This window comes from Hemicordylus capensis, chromosome 2 (assembly GCF_027244095.1).
Source record: "Hemicordylus capensis ecotype Gifberg chromosome 2, rHemCap1.1.pri, whole genome shotgun sequence".
NCBI lineage: Eukaryota > Metazoa > Chordata > Lepidosauria > Squamata > Cordylidae > Hemicordylus > Hemicordylus capensis.
The window spans coordinates 423,413,341-423,429,772 of record NC_069658.1 but is presented as its reverse complement, the minus strand read 5'-3'; the positions used below and the strand labels follow the sequence as shown (position 1 = coordinate 423,429,772).

At 43.7% G+C, this 16,432-nt stretch overlaps 2 protein-coding genes across 7 annotated transcripts in view; one reads left to right on the top strand and one right to left on the bottom strand.

Moving 5' to 3' along the window:
• Positions 1 to 97: 97 nt before the first annotated feature.
• On the top strand, positions 98 to 3,968 carry LOC128344239 (cytochrome c oxidase assembly protein COX14). 2 transcript variants are annotated; one of them, XM_053293990.1, is made up of 2 exons: positions 98 to 305; positions 3,531 to 3,968. In XM_053293990.1, the coding sequence occupies exon 2, from the start codon at positions 3,536 to 3,538 to the stop codon at positions 3,713 to 3,715; it is 180 nt and encodes a 59-aa protein (XP_053149965.1). In that variant the 5' UTR covers positions 98 to 305; positions 3,531 to 3,535; the 3' UTR covers positions 3,716 to 3,968. The 2 variants fall into 2 exon arrangements, with proteins under 2 accessions (XP_053149965.1, XP_053149963.1); XM_053293988.1 differs by having other exon boundaries at positions 111 to 267.
• Positions 3,969 to 6,372: 2,404 nt separating this feature from the next.
• CERS5 (ceramide synthase 5) overlaps positions 6,373 to 16,432 on the bottom strand; it is an 89,205-nt gene continuing 79,145 nt past the window's right edge. For 4 of the 5 annotated variants that reach the window (XM_053293984.1, XM_053293985.1, XM_053293986.1 and 1 more), the window contains one exon: positions 6,373 to 7,708. In XM_053293984.1, the coding sequence (XP_053149959.1) occupies positions 7,556 to 7,708 (153 nt within the window). In that variant the 3' untranslated portion in view covers positions 6,373 to 7,555. Of the gene's footprint in view, positions 7,709 to 11,087; positions 11,187 to 16,432 lie in introns of all 5 variants that reach the window. The other variant, XR_008315737.1, reaches the window with a different exon arrangement.

Sequence of the window (16,432 nt, the reverse complement as noted above, 5' to 3'; positions counted from 1 at the left end):
GAAAGAGAGAGAAAACTGAGGCCAAAACTTGAGGCGAGGTGTCACTCTCGACTTTTCCTACCTCTGAAGAAAGGTCAGGACGCGACACGACCAAGGGACGGGGGGAAAGGAAAGCGAAGTTACCCAGAAGGCTTTCTGTGTAGGAGCAAAACCCGGAAGTGGACACTCTTAGAGGTGCACGCCGCAAAACAACGGAGAGTCGTCGTCTCGGGGAGAAGGGAAAGATTGCGGGAGCCCGCGAAGGAGTCGAACCGTTATAGGCAGACGGTGTGTGTGTGCTGAGATTGCGGCGGCAGGGACCTGAAGTGGGTGAATGCCCTCTTCCACTTCAGGCTAAAAGGAATTGGTTTAAAAATGTTCTGTGTGGGGCGTCGGGGAGACTTCCTTTGTAGAAAATTACCGTTGGATTGGGAGGGCGCGTTGGGAACCTTTTTTTCTGTCCCTTTCTTTTGCGGAGGATAGCGGGTCTTGTGGTAGCAAGCATGCATTATCCCTATTAGTAAGCAGGATCTGCCCTGGTTTGCATTTGAATGGGAGACTACATGAGTGAGCAGCACTGTAAGATATTCCCCTTAGGAAATGGGACTGCTCCCATGCAGAAGATTCCAAGTTCCGAACCTGTCATCTCCAGATGGGGCTGCGAGAGACTTCTTCCTGCAACCTCGGAGCAGCTGCTGCCAGATGGACCAATGGTAGAAGGCAGCTAGCTTCCTATGTTACTAATTTAATATTTGTAGGGTGTTCTTAACATGCTGGATAGGACTATTCCAGAGGTGGCCCACCTGAGACTCTCCAGTTATTTTGGATTACAGCTCCTACAAATGCAAGTAAACTGCAGCTGAGGATGATGGGAGTTGTAGTCCAACAGCTGTAAAGCCTCGGGTTTTTCATGAGTGGATGTTCCAGTGTGTTCTTCACCTACAGTCTGAAGTGGTACAGTTCAGTATACTACCTCTTCCTCGGCTCAGTCTAGCTGGAGAGAGACACTGTAGAATGGAGGTTCCTTATGTAAATATGACCCTTTTCTGAAGCATTGGTTGGTTTTCCTTGTAAAACTAGTTATGACAGTTTTGTAGTTATTTCAGTATTTATGCCCAATGCATGTACTTCCTTAGCAATGTATTGCATCTACTTACAGCATTTCAGTCATGAGGATTTTGTATTGCCATGAGTTTGCTGGATTGCATTCTCTTCATTTACTGTGCTAAAACTGGTTCTACCCAGCAGCCTCTCTTAACTCATCTGTGTTTTGAACTATGTCCTATTCCCTTTGTGGTCTGAAAACTTATCCTATAACAAAGAAGCTCCAACTTGCCATCCAGAGTGTAATAACTATATCAGTTATAATAAATAATACAAGAGAAGTATAAAGTAGAGCACCTTTTTTCTCCCCTTCTACCCCTTTCACTACTTTTTTTAAAACAGCTTGTTAAGCTCAAGGGAGGTAAATGGCATAATGGTATTTACAACTGGATTATATAAAGACTTTTTATATGACAGGACATATAAAAGGACAATATACTTGGAAATGTTTGGTCTTAAAACACCCAATAAATTGTTAAAAGTGGGGGAATATAAGGTGATTAAATAAACAAATCTCCTTTCTTTGAAACTCTATTCTCTGGATCCTCCATCTTGCCTGGACTCAGCACATATTTGTCCAACCAAACAGCTGCCTGATCTTGGAATCTTTCTTCTGAGTCTCCTCTTCCCAAGCAGGCATAGGAGTGAGCATTCCACTAAACTCAAGAAAGCAAGCACCTAGGCAAGCAAGCTCCTGAAAAGGCTAACAGCCTGAGACGACGTTTTATTAATCTTACGTAATTTCCTTTTTTTAATATTGTAAACTGTTTTGGGTACCTTTGACAAGGCAGAAAGGTGGTATAAAACTGGAACAAATAAATAATCTATTGAAAATAAGATGATGGGAGGGGAGTGCAGAATTCTGAGAAGTGAAATAGAATGTGGATCTGGCTTTCCAGAAATGCTCCTAGTTCTCATAATTTTGAAGAGCCTTAACTATATTTATGGTTAAAATAGGGTGCTCTGTTAAAACAGTAATAACCCCAAACAGTGTAAGAATCATTCTGATCTTCCCTACTGCTTTTCACCACTGTTTCTTGGGGAGGAGCTGTTTAGCTTCAGAGAACATACTCAGTAGTACTTCTGCTGTTTGTTGAGAATGCACTGCCATAACAGTAGTCGTCCTGCTATATTAGCCTCAGAACTCACTTCAGCCTCTGACTTTGCACACTTTAAAAAGAGGCAAATCTGAAGCTGGAGTGGATTGAAAGAGAGAGCATTTACTATGAAAGGGGACTACTCATTTGCTCCTGCAATAAACATGTGAAAAGCAAGGTAGCTTTTTCCTTGTGGGTAAATTTTTTTTACAGAAATGACACACACAATTCAGTAATGATGGATCAGAAATTGCTTGAAATGTCTTGTCTGGAGACAGGATTGCATATTCAAGGGCTGCTTCACAACATACACAGCAAATGTCTTTCCAACGCAACATGTATAGAGTGAGCACTTCTTAACAGCTGCCAACTAACCTCCCTGTGTGCTTACATGCACGTCTCTTCAAATATTGGTTGCAGACACATCTGTCACATTAAGAGTGAACTGCTGTCACTGCATTGTGTAAATAACCCTTGGGTCATTTATAGCAGTTGTATGTGCTTCCGCTCTCCCTCTAAAAAGGGAAAGCAACATTCTCTTACTCAGGTTGGTTAAGGAGATCAAAAGGTGAGGTACATCTTAGTGTACCAAGTGTCTGTTGGGATATTTAAGCTTTTGAGCCACTATCCATCAGGCAGAATAGAAGACACCAGTTCTTTAAAAGCAAAGCGAGAACTGCTGCCTTTGCCGTCTGCCTGATGAAGAGATGCGAGTCAGCTTCCCCCCAGCTCCCCATTAGCTGGTGTAGCTCTGGCACCAGCAAACCACACCTCCATTATGAACTACTGGTCTGCTGCAACCAAGTGTCATAGGTTGTATGCCTCGGAGTATAAGGCTATTCTGACGACCAGGTGGGCAGGGGAGGGAGGACTATACCTGCCTTCCCCCCAGACAAGCATAGTGGCTAGAGTGCTCCCCCACGCACCCACACAGTCGACACAGCAGAGCTTACTACATTTGGGATCTGGAGGGGAGAAGGCCTCCGGTATCACATAATGCATTGTGGCCTGTGGCAATGCTGCTCTTCAAGCGACACTCTTTGCTATTTAGGAAGCCAGGCTGCTGGGAGTTAGACACATCCCTGTTTACACACACCATCGGGGCCACTGCAGTAAGATGGGGCTTTGGCCCAGTAATCTGGCTTAAAAATTGGGCTACACTCCAGGGAGCCCTGCCCTGGAGTGGGAGCAGGTCCTGAGGCTCCACATGAACTTCGCTACCCGTGTTTTTCCACTCCTGCCCTGCTGCAGCTGCTCATGAGAATAGCCTTTATGTGTGTTATCTCCATAAGGTGCAGCCACATCCTTGTTATGCATACTTAAGTGACTTAGTCTTTGTTTTCTTCACAGCAATAATGGTTTCTGCAAAGCAGCTGGCAGACATCAGCTACAAGACGTTCTCAGGCTCCATGATGCTCCTGACTCTGTATGGTGGCTACCTCTGTAGTGCCAGAGTATATCGTTTTTTTCAGAGGAAGAGTCTCCAGAAGCAACTTGAGCAGGAGCAGATAAATGCAGCAGCAGTTAAGGACTGAATATTGTTCCTACGTCTGATTAGGATGCTTGATGAATGCCAGACTACTGTGTTACAGATGATCTTACCGAAAAGCCCAGTTTAAGGAATCTCTGGTGCAAAGAAAAGGGACTTGAACCATCACCAGTGGCATTTCAGGCGATGATGTTTAAGAATGTGCAAACGTCTATCTGATTGTATAGTAGTTCAATGTTTTGCATGCACCTTCTATTCCTTTAAATAGAAGCTGATGTCTGACAGCATCTTATGATGAATAGGTATTCACAGAATGGTTTCTTCTGTATTTTCATGTCCTGCCCATTTCAAGGGGGGAAATTCTCAAGAATGTTTGACACAGCCAGCAGTAGATGCTTCAGAGGAAAGTGTGTAGTGTTTCATCGGCTGCTATTCACTAAATTTCTGCCTCACTTTAAAAGCAATTTGAGCAGTAGTATTCACTGAAAGGGCTGGAAGCCAGAGGTGGCTCTGGTCAACCCTAAGTGCAGCTTCCTGACAAGTTGTGTGAAGCTTCCGCTGAGGTCAAATACTCTACACAGCTCCCCTGGCTCTGCAGAGTCAGCTGTTTCCACCATGGAGTGCTGTGCCCTGTGCTTGGAGAGGCCCTTAAAGGGAACCAGAGCCCTGTTGAGAGCTAGCATTATCTTGAAAGGTGCACAGTAAGCGCTGGGAAGTGTAGTTATTCCCTGCACTCCAAAGAGGTCTATGGAATGGCAACAGTTTCCAGCATTCTGTGTGTCTTCCAAAAAGGCACTGAGATTTGAAAGGGCTCAGTTTCTTAAAGGGGGAACTGAAGCACTGTGGAAGTCAGCATGGTGGGAAATGGCTCTCACATTGGTTCTTTGCCAGAGTGGCCCTCTCCCAAAAATGATTTTAAATCCATGGGGACGAGAGGAAGAGGAAATACATCTTCTGCAGGATAGACTGATCTCATCACATCCTCCTGTTTAGAAAGTGTACTGACACATTACGACGATATGACAGTAAGTTGAAATGTATGCCAAGTTTGGATTGGGAAATGTCTCAGACCATCTATGGAGGGAGATGTTGGGGTTGTATTAGCTGGTGTATAACAGTCCATGCCACTGTTTGCAAGATAGTTGTAGTGGCTATTTAAAAAAAGTTGTCATGCTTTTTAAAAAAATGACTTGTTTCATTCCTGTATAACAGCAGCCCTGCAGGATCAGGCCCAAGGCCCATCTAGTCCAGCAAACTATAAGCTGAAATAGCATGGAAATAGTCTTTGACTACCCAACTCTAGCTGGATCTCATAAGGGAAGTGGCCAGAAATATCTCCTTTAGGAATACTGCAAGAGGACAGGAATAATCAATCTTTCATGAGTAAGGCTTTTGTAACTTTGACTGTAAATAAGAGTATTTGAAAACTTCAGTCCTTACAGTCTTTATATACAGAATTACTATCCTGTAATCTTTTCACTTGCTAGATATACACTGTAGGCACAAAGCACCAAAGGACAGCTCAAATAAGAAAAAGGAAATCCATACAAGATGTTTCCTCCTTATAGGAGTAGATTCTTTATAGCTGAGTATCCCTTATGCTATCCAGTTATATTTCAATGTTGCATATGTTGAGTAATGAACTTGCATACAGAGTTAGAGCAACTGTCATCTGTTCTCTAGGCAGTCTGTCAAACTTTATGTAAAGCCATTGCTGAGGGTCCAAGTCCCCTCAGCAACAACATGGGTTGTGGTGTAGGTGACTGCAAGAGGAGAACCTGGAAACCCGGCAAAAGTGCTTGGACTCTCCCCCCGCCCCCACCAACCTGCAGCACCCACATCATTGTAAAGGGTCCCTTGATAATGGCTTTTAAAAAGATGACAGCTGTTCTTCCTTCCGCTAGAATCACTCCAAAGTGTTGATAGTAGCAATTTATGTTTACATACAGGGGATTTTTTCATCCAAGAGATATGAATATGCAACAGACCAAGCAAGATGCTGCATGAATTCATATAAGTGGAGCACAAGTGCTCAACTTGTGGCTGAATATTCTGTCATGGGTTTCGTCTAAATTGGACTCTGACTCATGACCATTTGATGGCACGTGTAACAAGGCTACAAAAGGGCAATAAGCAGCTTTCGCTTTGGCTTCATTTATCTGTTTCAGGGTTTATTAAAAAATGAGTCAGATAGCCACACTTTAACATTGTTCTGAAGGACAAAAAAAGAGACTAACTGTCGAATCCCTGCTAACTTGGCAAAGAGGCACCTTTTAACATGGTGATTCTCTTTATTTAGCAGGGGGAGAGTAATTGGCCCTATCCACCCCCAGCACAGTACCTCCAGTGACTGTTGCTGGGATCTATCTTACGTTTCTTTTTAGATTGTGAGCCCTTTGGGGACAGGGATCCATCTTATTTATTATTTCTCTGTGTAAACCACCCTGAGCCATTTTTGGAAGTGCGGTATTGAAATCGAATGAATGAATGAATCGTAAGAGACGCAGACACTCACAAGAGAGCAGCCCCTACATAGTAACTCCGTGGGAGCATACCATGGACATATTTATGTAGAGATGCCATTAGTGAGAACCAGCAACTCTAGGTGAATGGTGATGACCCTCCACTATCACATAAGACTTCTGTCAGGATTAGCAATAGTACCTACTGAACAACTACCATAAACATACCACTTGTACAAAGTTCAGGGCATCATGTATTTACTCCTGTAAGACACGACAACAGTAAACAGGTTAGCAAAATATAAGTTTAGCATGTGGTCATCAGTAAATCAAAATTCACAGATTGTATTCTTCAAGCAATTTTTTAATCAGAGTAAACAATAGTATAAAACGATAATAGGAATTTTTAAAGTCCTTGTCACAACACCACTTTGCTGTCTTCCATCTCCCCTGAAGTACCTTTAAGTAAAATGGAGGGAAAAGAACACTCCAAGAGCTCTTGTGTCGCAACCTCTCAGCACAAGCTTCTGAAATACATGCAGCATGCTTATTCCTCTTTTGAAAATGCACAGGCAAGTCTGCAACTTGCTTCTGTGGAAAAGTTAACAATGGACACCAGACCACCTGCATCTATTCTCCTAGCATACAAAATTTACCCACTTGTTTCTGTAACTCCTATGTGCCTTCAAATCCATAGGATCTGTAGGAAAAGCAGGTGATTTTAGGAAATCACAAGAAAGACTTTGTAGGTGCCACTCCACTCTGAAAATAACAATGAATGCTAGCTTCTTTTCACACCCACCCCCTCAACAAGCAGACAAAACTTTCTAAGCACATGGCATCTCAATGGCAGATTATAAAATTCTTTCACAATTTCTACCCTGATCATCAGGCTGCTGCTGTGTCTAGCTGTGGCACTGTCCAGGTTTCTCAGAACACAATTTTTGCTCTTGCTGCCAAAAGCACAGAATATCTCAAGTTGGACTAGACCAAACTGTCAAAAGATTCTAAAGTGCAATTAAGAAACCACTGACAAAACTTGTTGAAGCAGAACCGCCACTTGCCCAGCTCAAACGTGTTCCCTCAAAGCTTGAGTGGACTTAAACAAACAAACAAACAAAAAGACCCTTGCCCTTACAAACACACACACATACACACACTTCAGCAAAAATATTTAAGATGGAATATTATTAAATAAAAGTGGCTTTTTTTTTAACCCAAGTGAAACTGGTAATAGCTTTTGCATGAGTAATCAGCTTTTGCTTTTTTGTGCAAAACTGTCTGCTCTGTGGCCATTTCAGATTTGCTGGAGGACTTGGGGACAGAGGAACAGCTTGATTAAAAATCTCTTGAGAATGTGGAACTTGACGTATGTAGAAAAGTGAACACAAGTCTGTATACCCTGGAGGCCTCCTCCCACCCCCTTATTCCTCTTCTGTCTGTTGGTCATTCATTATGTGGCCATTAATCCGATTGGCACCATTGCTTGAAGTGCTAAGGATTCCTTTCCTGCTGTTTGAAGTCCCATCTTCCCCTTCAGAGCTGCTTTCCACATCACTGCGCTCATCTTTCAATACCTGACAAAGAAACAAGATAAGTTCATACAAATATAGAGCTTGTTGATAATCCATTCAACTGCAGCACAGTGTGGCATCCACTATGCTACACATGTTTCACAGTAAAGCTTCCAACATGAAATTTGAGAAAAGGAATGAACAGAGTATAGAAAAGCAGGAGAATGTCAGCCCCACAAAGACTATATTTCCACAAAGACACCTAAGCATCTGTGAAGGTCTTCTGGAAGAACAATTTTGCACCAAAATCTAAAGGACAGTTTCTGGGGAGGCAGGAACTAATTTTTGGATCCTTTCTGACCACCCTATCTACCAGTAACACCTAATGGCACAGCGGGGAAGCAACTTGCCTAGAGAGCAGGAGGCTGTTGGTTCGAATCCCCGGTGGTGTGTTTCCCAGAATATGGGAAACTCCTATATCGGGCAGCAGCGATATAGGAAGGTGCTGAAAGGCATCATCTCATACTACACGGGAGAAGGCAATGGTAAACCACTCTTGAATTCTACCAAGAAAACCACAGGGCTTTGTGGTCACCAGGAGTCGACACTGACTCAAAGGCACAATCTAATCTAATCAGCCAAACAGAAAAAGGGAAATTAGCATCTACTATATGTTTGCATTTTCCACAGAAAGAACAGGGTAGGACTCCGCTGGAGGACCCTGAAGTAGCCGAAGGAATGGGACTGTCTACCAAGCACCTGCAGACCATCTTTTCTGTCTCTCTGCTGGTCGACCCCAGATATTTTTGGTTGAGAAAGTAACTCAGTTATGTGGATGAAACTGTAGCTCAGGTTCACAGCACATTCTCTGCATGAAGAAACTCCCAGGTTCAATCCCTGGGATCTCAAGGTAGAGCTCAGAAAGATCCCTGTCTAGAGAGCTGCTGCCAGTCAATATCAGCAATACTGACCTGGATGGGCCAGGGTCTGATTCATATGATGAAAGAAGACTCCCAGACTCGCCTTACCACTGAATCCATAACACTACTTCTTTTCCTCATGCTTCTGGCTGCAGAACAAGAGATCCCTTGCCATCTGCAGTGGCACAAATTCATGGTACAGATCTTCCCTGAGAATTTGGATGCAGCTGACCCATGTTTGGGTAGGGCTGTCCTCTTATCTTGGGACAGATCCCAACTCCTCCAACTTGAGATATTCAAGGTAGGGAATGGAAATGAATAGATAGTCCTATCATTTTGTTTCCTTCACCTCTTCCCCATGCCTTCCTCGGTATTAAGTACCGTCACTACAACAAGCATGGGAGAAGCAGATCAACACTGCTTACAGTACCTCAAGTAGATGGGAATAGATTCCCCCTTCAAACAAAATGTGTCTCAGGCAGATAGCTCTCAAACATTACTCATTCTAATAAGTAAACATTTAAACAATACATTAATTATTTTAAGGCTGACTCAGGAGCACAAGAATAATGTATGATGGAATTTATGTAATACAACACATTTTCTCAGTACCAGAATCACAAGTCCAATTTTGTGCCAGGTGTACTCAATAACCATGTAAGCACATATCAAAATAAAGAGACACGAACTTAATCTATTACAAGGGGCTGTTCTCCTCTTCATGGAGAGGAGAGCTGGTCTTGTGGTAGCAAGCATGGCTTGTCCCCTTAGCTAAGCAGGGTCTGCCCTGGTTGCATCTGAATGGGCGACTTGATGTGTGAGCACTGCAAGATATTCCCCTCAGGGGATGAAGCCACTCTGGGAAGAGCAGAAGGTTTCAAGTTCCCTCCCTGGTGGCTTCTCCAAGATATAGCTGAGAGAGATTCCCTCCTGCAACCTTGGAGAAGCCGCTGCCAGTCTGTGAAGACAATACTGAGCTAGATAGACCGATGGTCTGACTCAGTACATGGCAGCTTCCTATGTTCCTAGGTGACATTATGCCACACAGATATGCTAAGCAGGTGCAGTGATATTTACTGGATCAACCATTGTATCATACATGCAAATTTGAGTTATGCAGAACTAAACAGAAAAGAATTCTGTGAAACTCAGAAGTTAATACACAACTGCACGAACAAAACCTGGTCACTATATTTTTCAATTTTTGGTTAACATGATTTACCACAAGGTGGCAATCTATTGCTGCCAAGAGCAAAGTGTATCAGCAAGCGCGTAGGAGAGCTCAAACCATGGACAGCTATCTATTGATTTTCCTATTAACAACATAGCATCTGGCAAGGGCATATCCTATACCCATGAACTTGCAGCTACCAGAACTGATTGACATGACATGCAGGCTACTTCCAAGAAGCTAAGATGCAGAGAGCGTGCTCAGACTAGCCTCACCCAATTACTCTGAGCCAGGTGTGTGGACTTTGAACAGCCCTAGAAAGGCATACAGAAAGAATGGGTGACTACCAGTGGCAAGTTAATGATTGCTAGGGCAATCACATGTGCCAGCTTCTCAGAGCTGCAAGGACTCTGCTCTTGCCTGAAATTTCCTGTGTTATATCACACACACACACACACACACTCATAAAACCAATGAGAGGGGGGAAATTAACAAATGATGTTCTACATAAAGCCATTTGTGCAGCCACCTGTAACAATGCTTTTCTTTAAGTCAGACAGAAGTTCTAAGAATACCACCTGGTAGGGCTATAAACCTCCCAAATTTCTAGACAGTTCCATTTGTTGGGGCTGGCTTTTAACTTCCAACACCCTGGATTAATAGTCTCAAGGAATGCTCTCATTGGGCCTCCCATCCTCTTGCATCATTGGGAGGAGACCTGGTTTCATTCAGGATCCTTGGCACAGCAAGTAACAGGGTTCTCTTTGATGGTAGACTAAAAAACCCTCCTAACACCTGTTCCCATAAAACACCTTCATAACAGAAACCTGCCAGTGTTGTTCTCTTAATATTCCTGAGGCAAGCAAAGACATTCTCACTCCAGCACATACTAAATTAATTAAATTTTCAAGTTTTATTTTTTGTTTTATTCAGCATTTACCATCATAATTAATTGCTGCTTTTTGTTTTAAGAAGGAATACTTAGTATTTAATGTATGTGTACAATATATGTGATGTTCTTTAATTTTCTATGCCACCTCTGTTTTACTCATAAAGAAAAGTGGGTTGGGGTTTTTTTTAATGTCAACCTGATGCTTCACAGCACTGTTTGACACAAAGATGAAGGTCACACAGAAAGATTATAGTACCTTAAGTAAATATCAGAGATTTGATTTGTGTGTGTGTGAGCAGCTTTTAGATTAAACAACCATTTAGAGAAATCTCTGAAGTGCAGTTGGCTTGAGGCTAAACACCTTTCAGTCCCACTTGAGGATTTCAGCATTCAAATTCAGAGAGGAAACACAAGCAACCCCCCTTCCTTCTATAGGAAGCAGCAGCAGATTGCACTTACATACAAGAAATGGAAGAGCTCCAGCTTCAGAATGGCACAGAGAAAAGGAGTGAGAGGAAATGGAGAATACAGAGGAGAATCCTTCCCTGACTAGGTCACCTGATCAGGAGAGAAAAGCAAGGAGGAGAGATGCAGACTTCCTGAAAGGTACCCCAGTTTGAAAATCAGCTACAGCCATTCATCAGATATAAAAGCTAAAAACAGACATGTACTACTTTAGATTGTAAATATGAAACAAAAGAAGGGAAAATGAAATCAAACAGGTACTTGAATTACAAAATATGAAATAAATGAAGGTTACAAGAAAAAGACATGATGGAAAGAAAAATACTCAACCATAGAAAGATAAATGCTCCATTGAAAAATAAAAGGTGTCCTTATAGAAGTGAAGACATACATTTACAAAAATAAAGATGACTCTAATAATAAATCCGAGTAATTTTTGTAACCCCATGTTTTCACAAACCATTCTACAGAACTTGATAGCCCTTCTTTCTTGCATTAAATTACAATCTTCTCCTCCTGCAAAAACCTCCACACAGCAGCAGAGTCCATCAAAGAACACTCCTATTTCTGAGTCAACTATTTATTTTTATTATTTGTACCCTGCTTTTCTATTACAGAAAAAATGTACTCCAAGAATACACTCAAGCATGACAAGCAAAATTCGGCCACCTCTCCTCCCTCACTCAATTTTCCTTGGGAAACACAGAACTAGTGCAGAGTGGGAGTGCTCTCACTGGAGTGGCTTCCAAAATAAGGGGGCAGCTTCTATCCCTGCCACAGGTGATTCCAAGAATACAAGTTCTATCAACAATGCTCAGTACAGCAGTACTGCGACACAGGCCCAGCAAAAAATCACTGTTACAAGACAAAGAGAAGCTAGGTGTGCCAAGCCTTTCCCTGGCATCCTTTTCTCCTCCCTAGTGCTGGAGTACTTTAGCCTGGTTCAGACCCCACATTCAGGAATGGACTGTATACCTACGTGCCCTTCTCCTCTACTTCTACACCCATCTGAACTGAACCCTCCATGGTTTGATAAACGACAGTCTGATGTTCTATCCAAACTGGAAACTATGATTTCTAACTATGAGTTAGAAGCCCAGCAGAGAGAGAAAGGGAGAGTCCATCTACCTCCCACCCAGTGCTGCCAGTGCCTGGAGTGAGAGACCAGGTGGGTGCTAGGGTTCCTTCTGCTGTTGCCTGCCTGCTTTTGTTTCTCCTGTGGGGCTGCAGCCTCAGGTTAACATCTGTGGGAAGTGTGAGCAGGACTGGAACCACCCAGAGTGACTCAGCTGTTACTCAGGTCACCTGCTCAGTTTTGGGCTTTATAGAAGGCTCCTTGTGACTCAGGGTGTTAGAAGCCCAGCAGAGAAAGAAAGGGAGAGTCCATCTACCTCCCACCCAATGCTGCCTGGAGTGAGAGACCAGGTGGGTGCTGGGGTTCCTTCTGCTGTTGCCTGCTTGTGGTGGCGGGGTCGCCCCTTTGGGGGAGAAGGAGGGTGAGGGCTAGAGGGCTTCTGTTTAATTAGTTTTAGTTTTAAGCTGTTTTAGACATGGGTTGAAGTTGCTGTAATGTGTTTGGGTTTGTCTGGAGATGGGGGGGACAGGGGCGCCTTTGTTGACTATGGGGCAGCCATCCCGGTGGTGGTGGGGAATAGAAGAAGTTATGTTGGCAGGTCAGTGGGCCGTTCCAGGGGAAGGGTAGTCAGAAATTTAATAGCTGTCTCCCCTTCCAGCTGTCCTGCCAGCTCTTTGACCTTGGGGAGCACTGCCAACAACCCATTTAGCTTTTCGCTGCTCCTCTGTAATGCCAGGTCATTCCAAAATAAATAAATCTGAACTCATCCATGATTTGATCATGGATGAAGGGGCTGACCTGGTATGTATTACTGAGCATTCCGAGGCATGAGGAGGCATGCGCCAAGGCGGGAGAGCACCTCCCTCTTCAGTTCCTGAATCAGCTGCGGCGTAGAGACTGACAACACAGAGAGATGGATGCATGCTAGCAGAGGGGATGGCTGGGTGGGTGTTGTGAGTGACCATGGATCCCCACAGAGATCATCTGTTACAGGTAAGCCATCTGTAATGTAATGTAAATCTCTGTAATGATCCATGGTCCCTCACAACTGGGTGGGTGACTAGCTCCGAAATCAGAGGTGGGTGCTAGTGTGTTACAGTACCTTTTTTTAATTAACGACCATCCAAAGTTGGCCTCAGCAGCACAATGCAAGTCCATGGCATAGGAATGCCTTAGTAAGTTCCAGGAAGTACAGGAGACACCTACGGACATCCAAGGCATGCATGGAGCACTCTAAAAGCATGGAAGGGTTAAGAAAGAAAGTAGGAAGGATAATGTCTTGGTTGATGTGAAAGTCTGTGACTATTTTAGGTTGAAAACCAGGATCAGGGCAATGTGTCTGGGTAAAACGTGGTTTAGGGAGAGTATACCCTCAAGGCGGTAAGCTTGCTAACTTGTCTAGCAGAAGTAATTGAAATGAGGAAAGCGGTATTAAGTGATGATAGCTTCAATGTAGTGGAGAAAAGGGGCTCAAATGGAGCTTCTGCAGACAACATGAGAGACAGGCTCCACAGTTCAACTGGTTCTCTTACTGGTAGGTAAAGGTTGTTCATACCCTTTAGAAAGCAGTTGGAGTCCGGGTGGACAAAGAAAGTTTTGCCATCTCAAACTGGGTGACGAGCTGAGATAGCTGTGAGGTGGACCTTGAGGGATATAATGGAGAGTCCAAGCTTCTTGAGAGGGGTCCAGTAGAGTAGGATCTGCTGTATGGATGCTTGCAAAACATCAAAGTCCCTTGAAGATACATAGGTCACACATAGTCTCCACTTGCACATATAGTCACATCTGGTGAAAGCCTTCCTTTCATTTAATAGAATTTCATCTAGAAGTTCAGTATCCATGCTGTTAGCGCATGGTTCAGCACTTGTCCATCTTCTCTGGTGAGTAGGTCAGTCTTCTTGGGAAGTCAGTGGAGGTTGTCCTTCAAGAGGCTGAGGAGTGCCGGGAACCAGGGTTGCCTGGGACACCAGGGGCAGATCAGGATACACTGGGACTTTTCTTGAAGGATCTTCCCCACCACCCTGCATAGTGGCGGGAAGGGGGAAAACAGGTTATAGAGCCTGTCTATCCAGTGGATCTGGAAGGCATCTCCCATTGAATTCTCACTAATGCCCACTCTAGAACAGAATAAATGACACTTTTGAGTTGTACTCAGTAGCGCCCCAAAGTCTAAATAGGTCCTGGAGGACCGAGTCATTCAGCTCCCACTCATGGAGAACAGAGAAGGAGATGTCCCTACTCATGCCAAGACATTATCCACCCCTTTAATGTGTATGGCAATAGGGTGATGTCATTGTTTTTATTGTATCATGTATTTTAATCTTTGTTGACTTCTAAATATTTTAAATTTTGCACACCACCTACAGATGTACATATCAGGCGGTATAAAAATATGATAAATAAATAAATGAATAATGCCATTTCCTGATAATGCCGACAGAGAGAGATTTGGGTGTCATCGGCATATTAATAACACCCAGCACAAAATCCCGATGACCTCACCCACTGTTTTCATGCAGATGTTAAAAAGCCACTGTTTTCAGGTAGATGTTTAAAAAGATGTTACCCCTGCTAACTGGGCAAAGAGGCACCTTTTACCGTGGTGATTCTCTTTATTTAGCAGGGGGGGAATACCTGGCCTCATCCACCCCAGCACAGTACCTCCAGTGACTGTTGCTGGTGTCTATCTTGGTTTTTTTTAAAAGAATGTGAGCCCTTTGAGGACAGGGATCCACCTTATTTATTTATTATTTCTCTGTGTAAACCGCCCTGAGCCATTTTTGGAAGGGCAGTGCAGAAATTGCAGGCAACCACAATGGGCCCCCCAGTCCTGGAGGAAGGCATCAGTTGTCATGGTTGCAAAAGGTGTAAGCATGTGGAACGGCATCCCTTGGGACAGGGAATCAGGCACAGCCCACCAACTTAGGGACTGGAGAATTTGCAATGGAATGACTAACCACTTTGTCTGTCCACATTCGGATGGAAAACTGAGAGAAACCATAATTGTAGCCTCCTGATCCTCAGATGGGCTCTGGCAACCGTGGTGGTGCAGGAGGCCATCAGCCCTAGTAGACACTGAATTGAATGAGCTCTCTGGGGAAGGCTTGAAAGGTTGTAATCAAGGTGGAGATGAAAAGGAAATGTTCGTTGGGCAGGTAAGAGAGCTTTGAGGCTGCAACCAGAAGAGCACCAATGTACTAGAGCGTGCGCTGAGGAGTCAGGACAGACTTTTTGTAGTTTATAGTGAGACTCAGATCTGCCAGGAGAGAGAGAGAGTGTAAACTGGAGATGCTCTAAGAGAGCGGACTCATACTTGCCAGTGATAAGCCAGGCAGCTAAATATGAAAAAATTGACACACCCTGAGGATGCAAGTGAACGATTACAGCACCCATACATTTGGTGAAGACACACGAAGCTGTACACAGGCCAAATGAAAGCACCTTATACTGATAGGCGTTAGGACCCAGGCAAATACAGAAAAAAATTTGCGATGGCAGGGACATATGGCAATGTGGCAATAGGCGTCTTTAAGATCCAGAAACTCAAGCCATTTCTCTTCAGACAAAAGTGGACTCAAAAGTGTAGGGAAATCATCCAAAATTTGCTGGGACATACATACTTGTTTAATTTCCTCAGGTCCATAATAGGTAGGAGGCCCACATCATGCTTAGGAAGTACCTGGAGTAGAAATCTGAATGCATAGAATCAGGAGAGACAGGTTCAATTATGCCTTTTTGAAGGAGAGACAGAACTTCCTCTTCTAGGATAGGAGTTGTGTGGGTGTATTTCATTCTCGCAAAAGCAGGTAAGGTCTCAAATTCAATGGCATAGACAGAGGCAACTATGCTCAATAACCAGGCGTCTGATGTTACACTGAGCCAGGAGGGGAGGAAGGGAGAGCAAGGCTGATAGAGCAAGAGGCGGGAGAATAGGCATTTCCAGGACCTCAGAATCAAAAAGCCTGTTTGGGCTGGTCCTGAGGCTTAGATTTTTGTTCGTAGCATTGACAATGTTGCAAAGGGCGTCTTGAGTACTGCCTGTTACCCTGTCTGAGATTGCCTTCATTTGGGGTAGGTCTTGCCTGGTAACGCTGCTTATAGTTGGAATGGTACCTGCCAAAAGATGAAAATTGCTGAGTAGGTAGCACAAAAGGTCTTTGCTGTATAGCAAGACTTTTTCAATTTCTCCATAGTGTCATCTTTATCTTTAGAGAAGAGCCCTGCCCCATCAAAGGCCAAATTTTCCATTTTGTCCATCATTGTG

Coding starts and splice junctions, on each gene's coding strand:
- LOC128344239 (XM_053293990.1), top strand. CDS start 3,536: ATGGTTTCTGCAAAGCAGCTGGCAGACATCAGCTACAAGACGTTCTCA.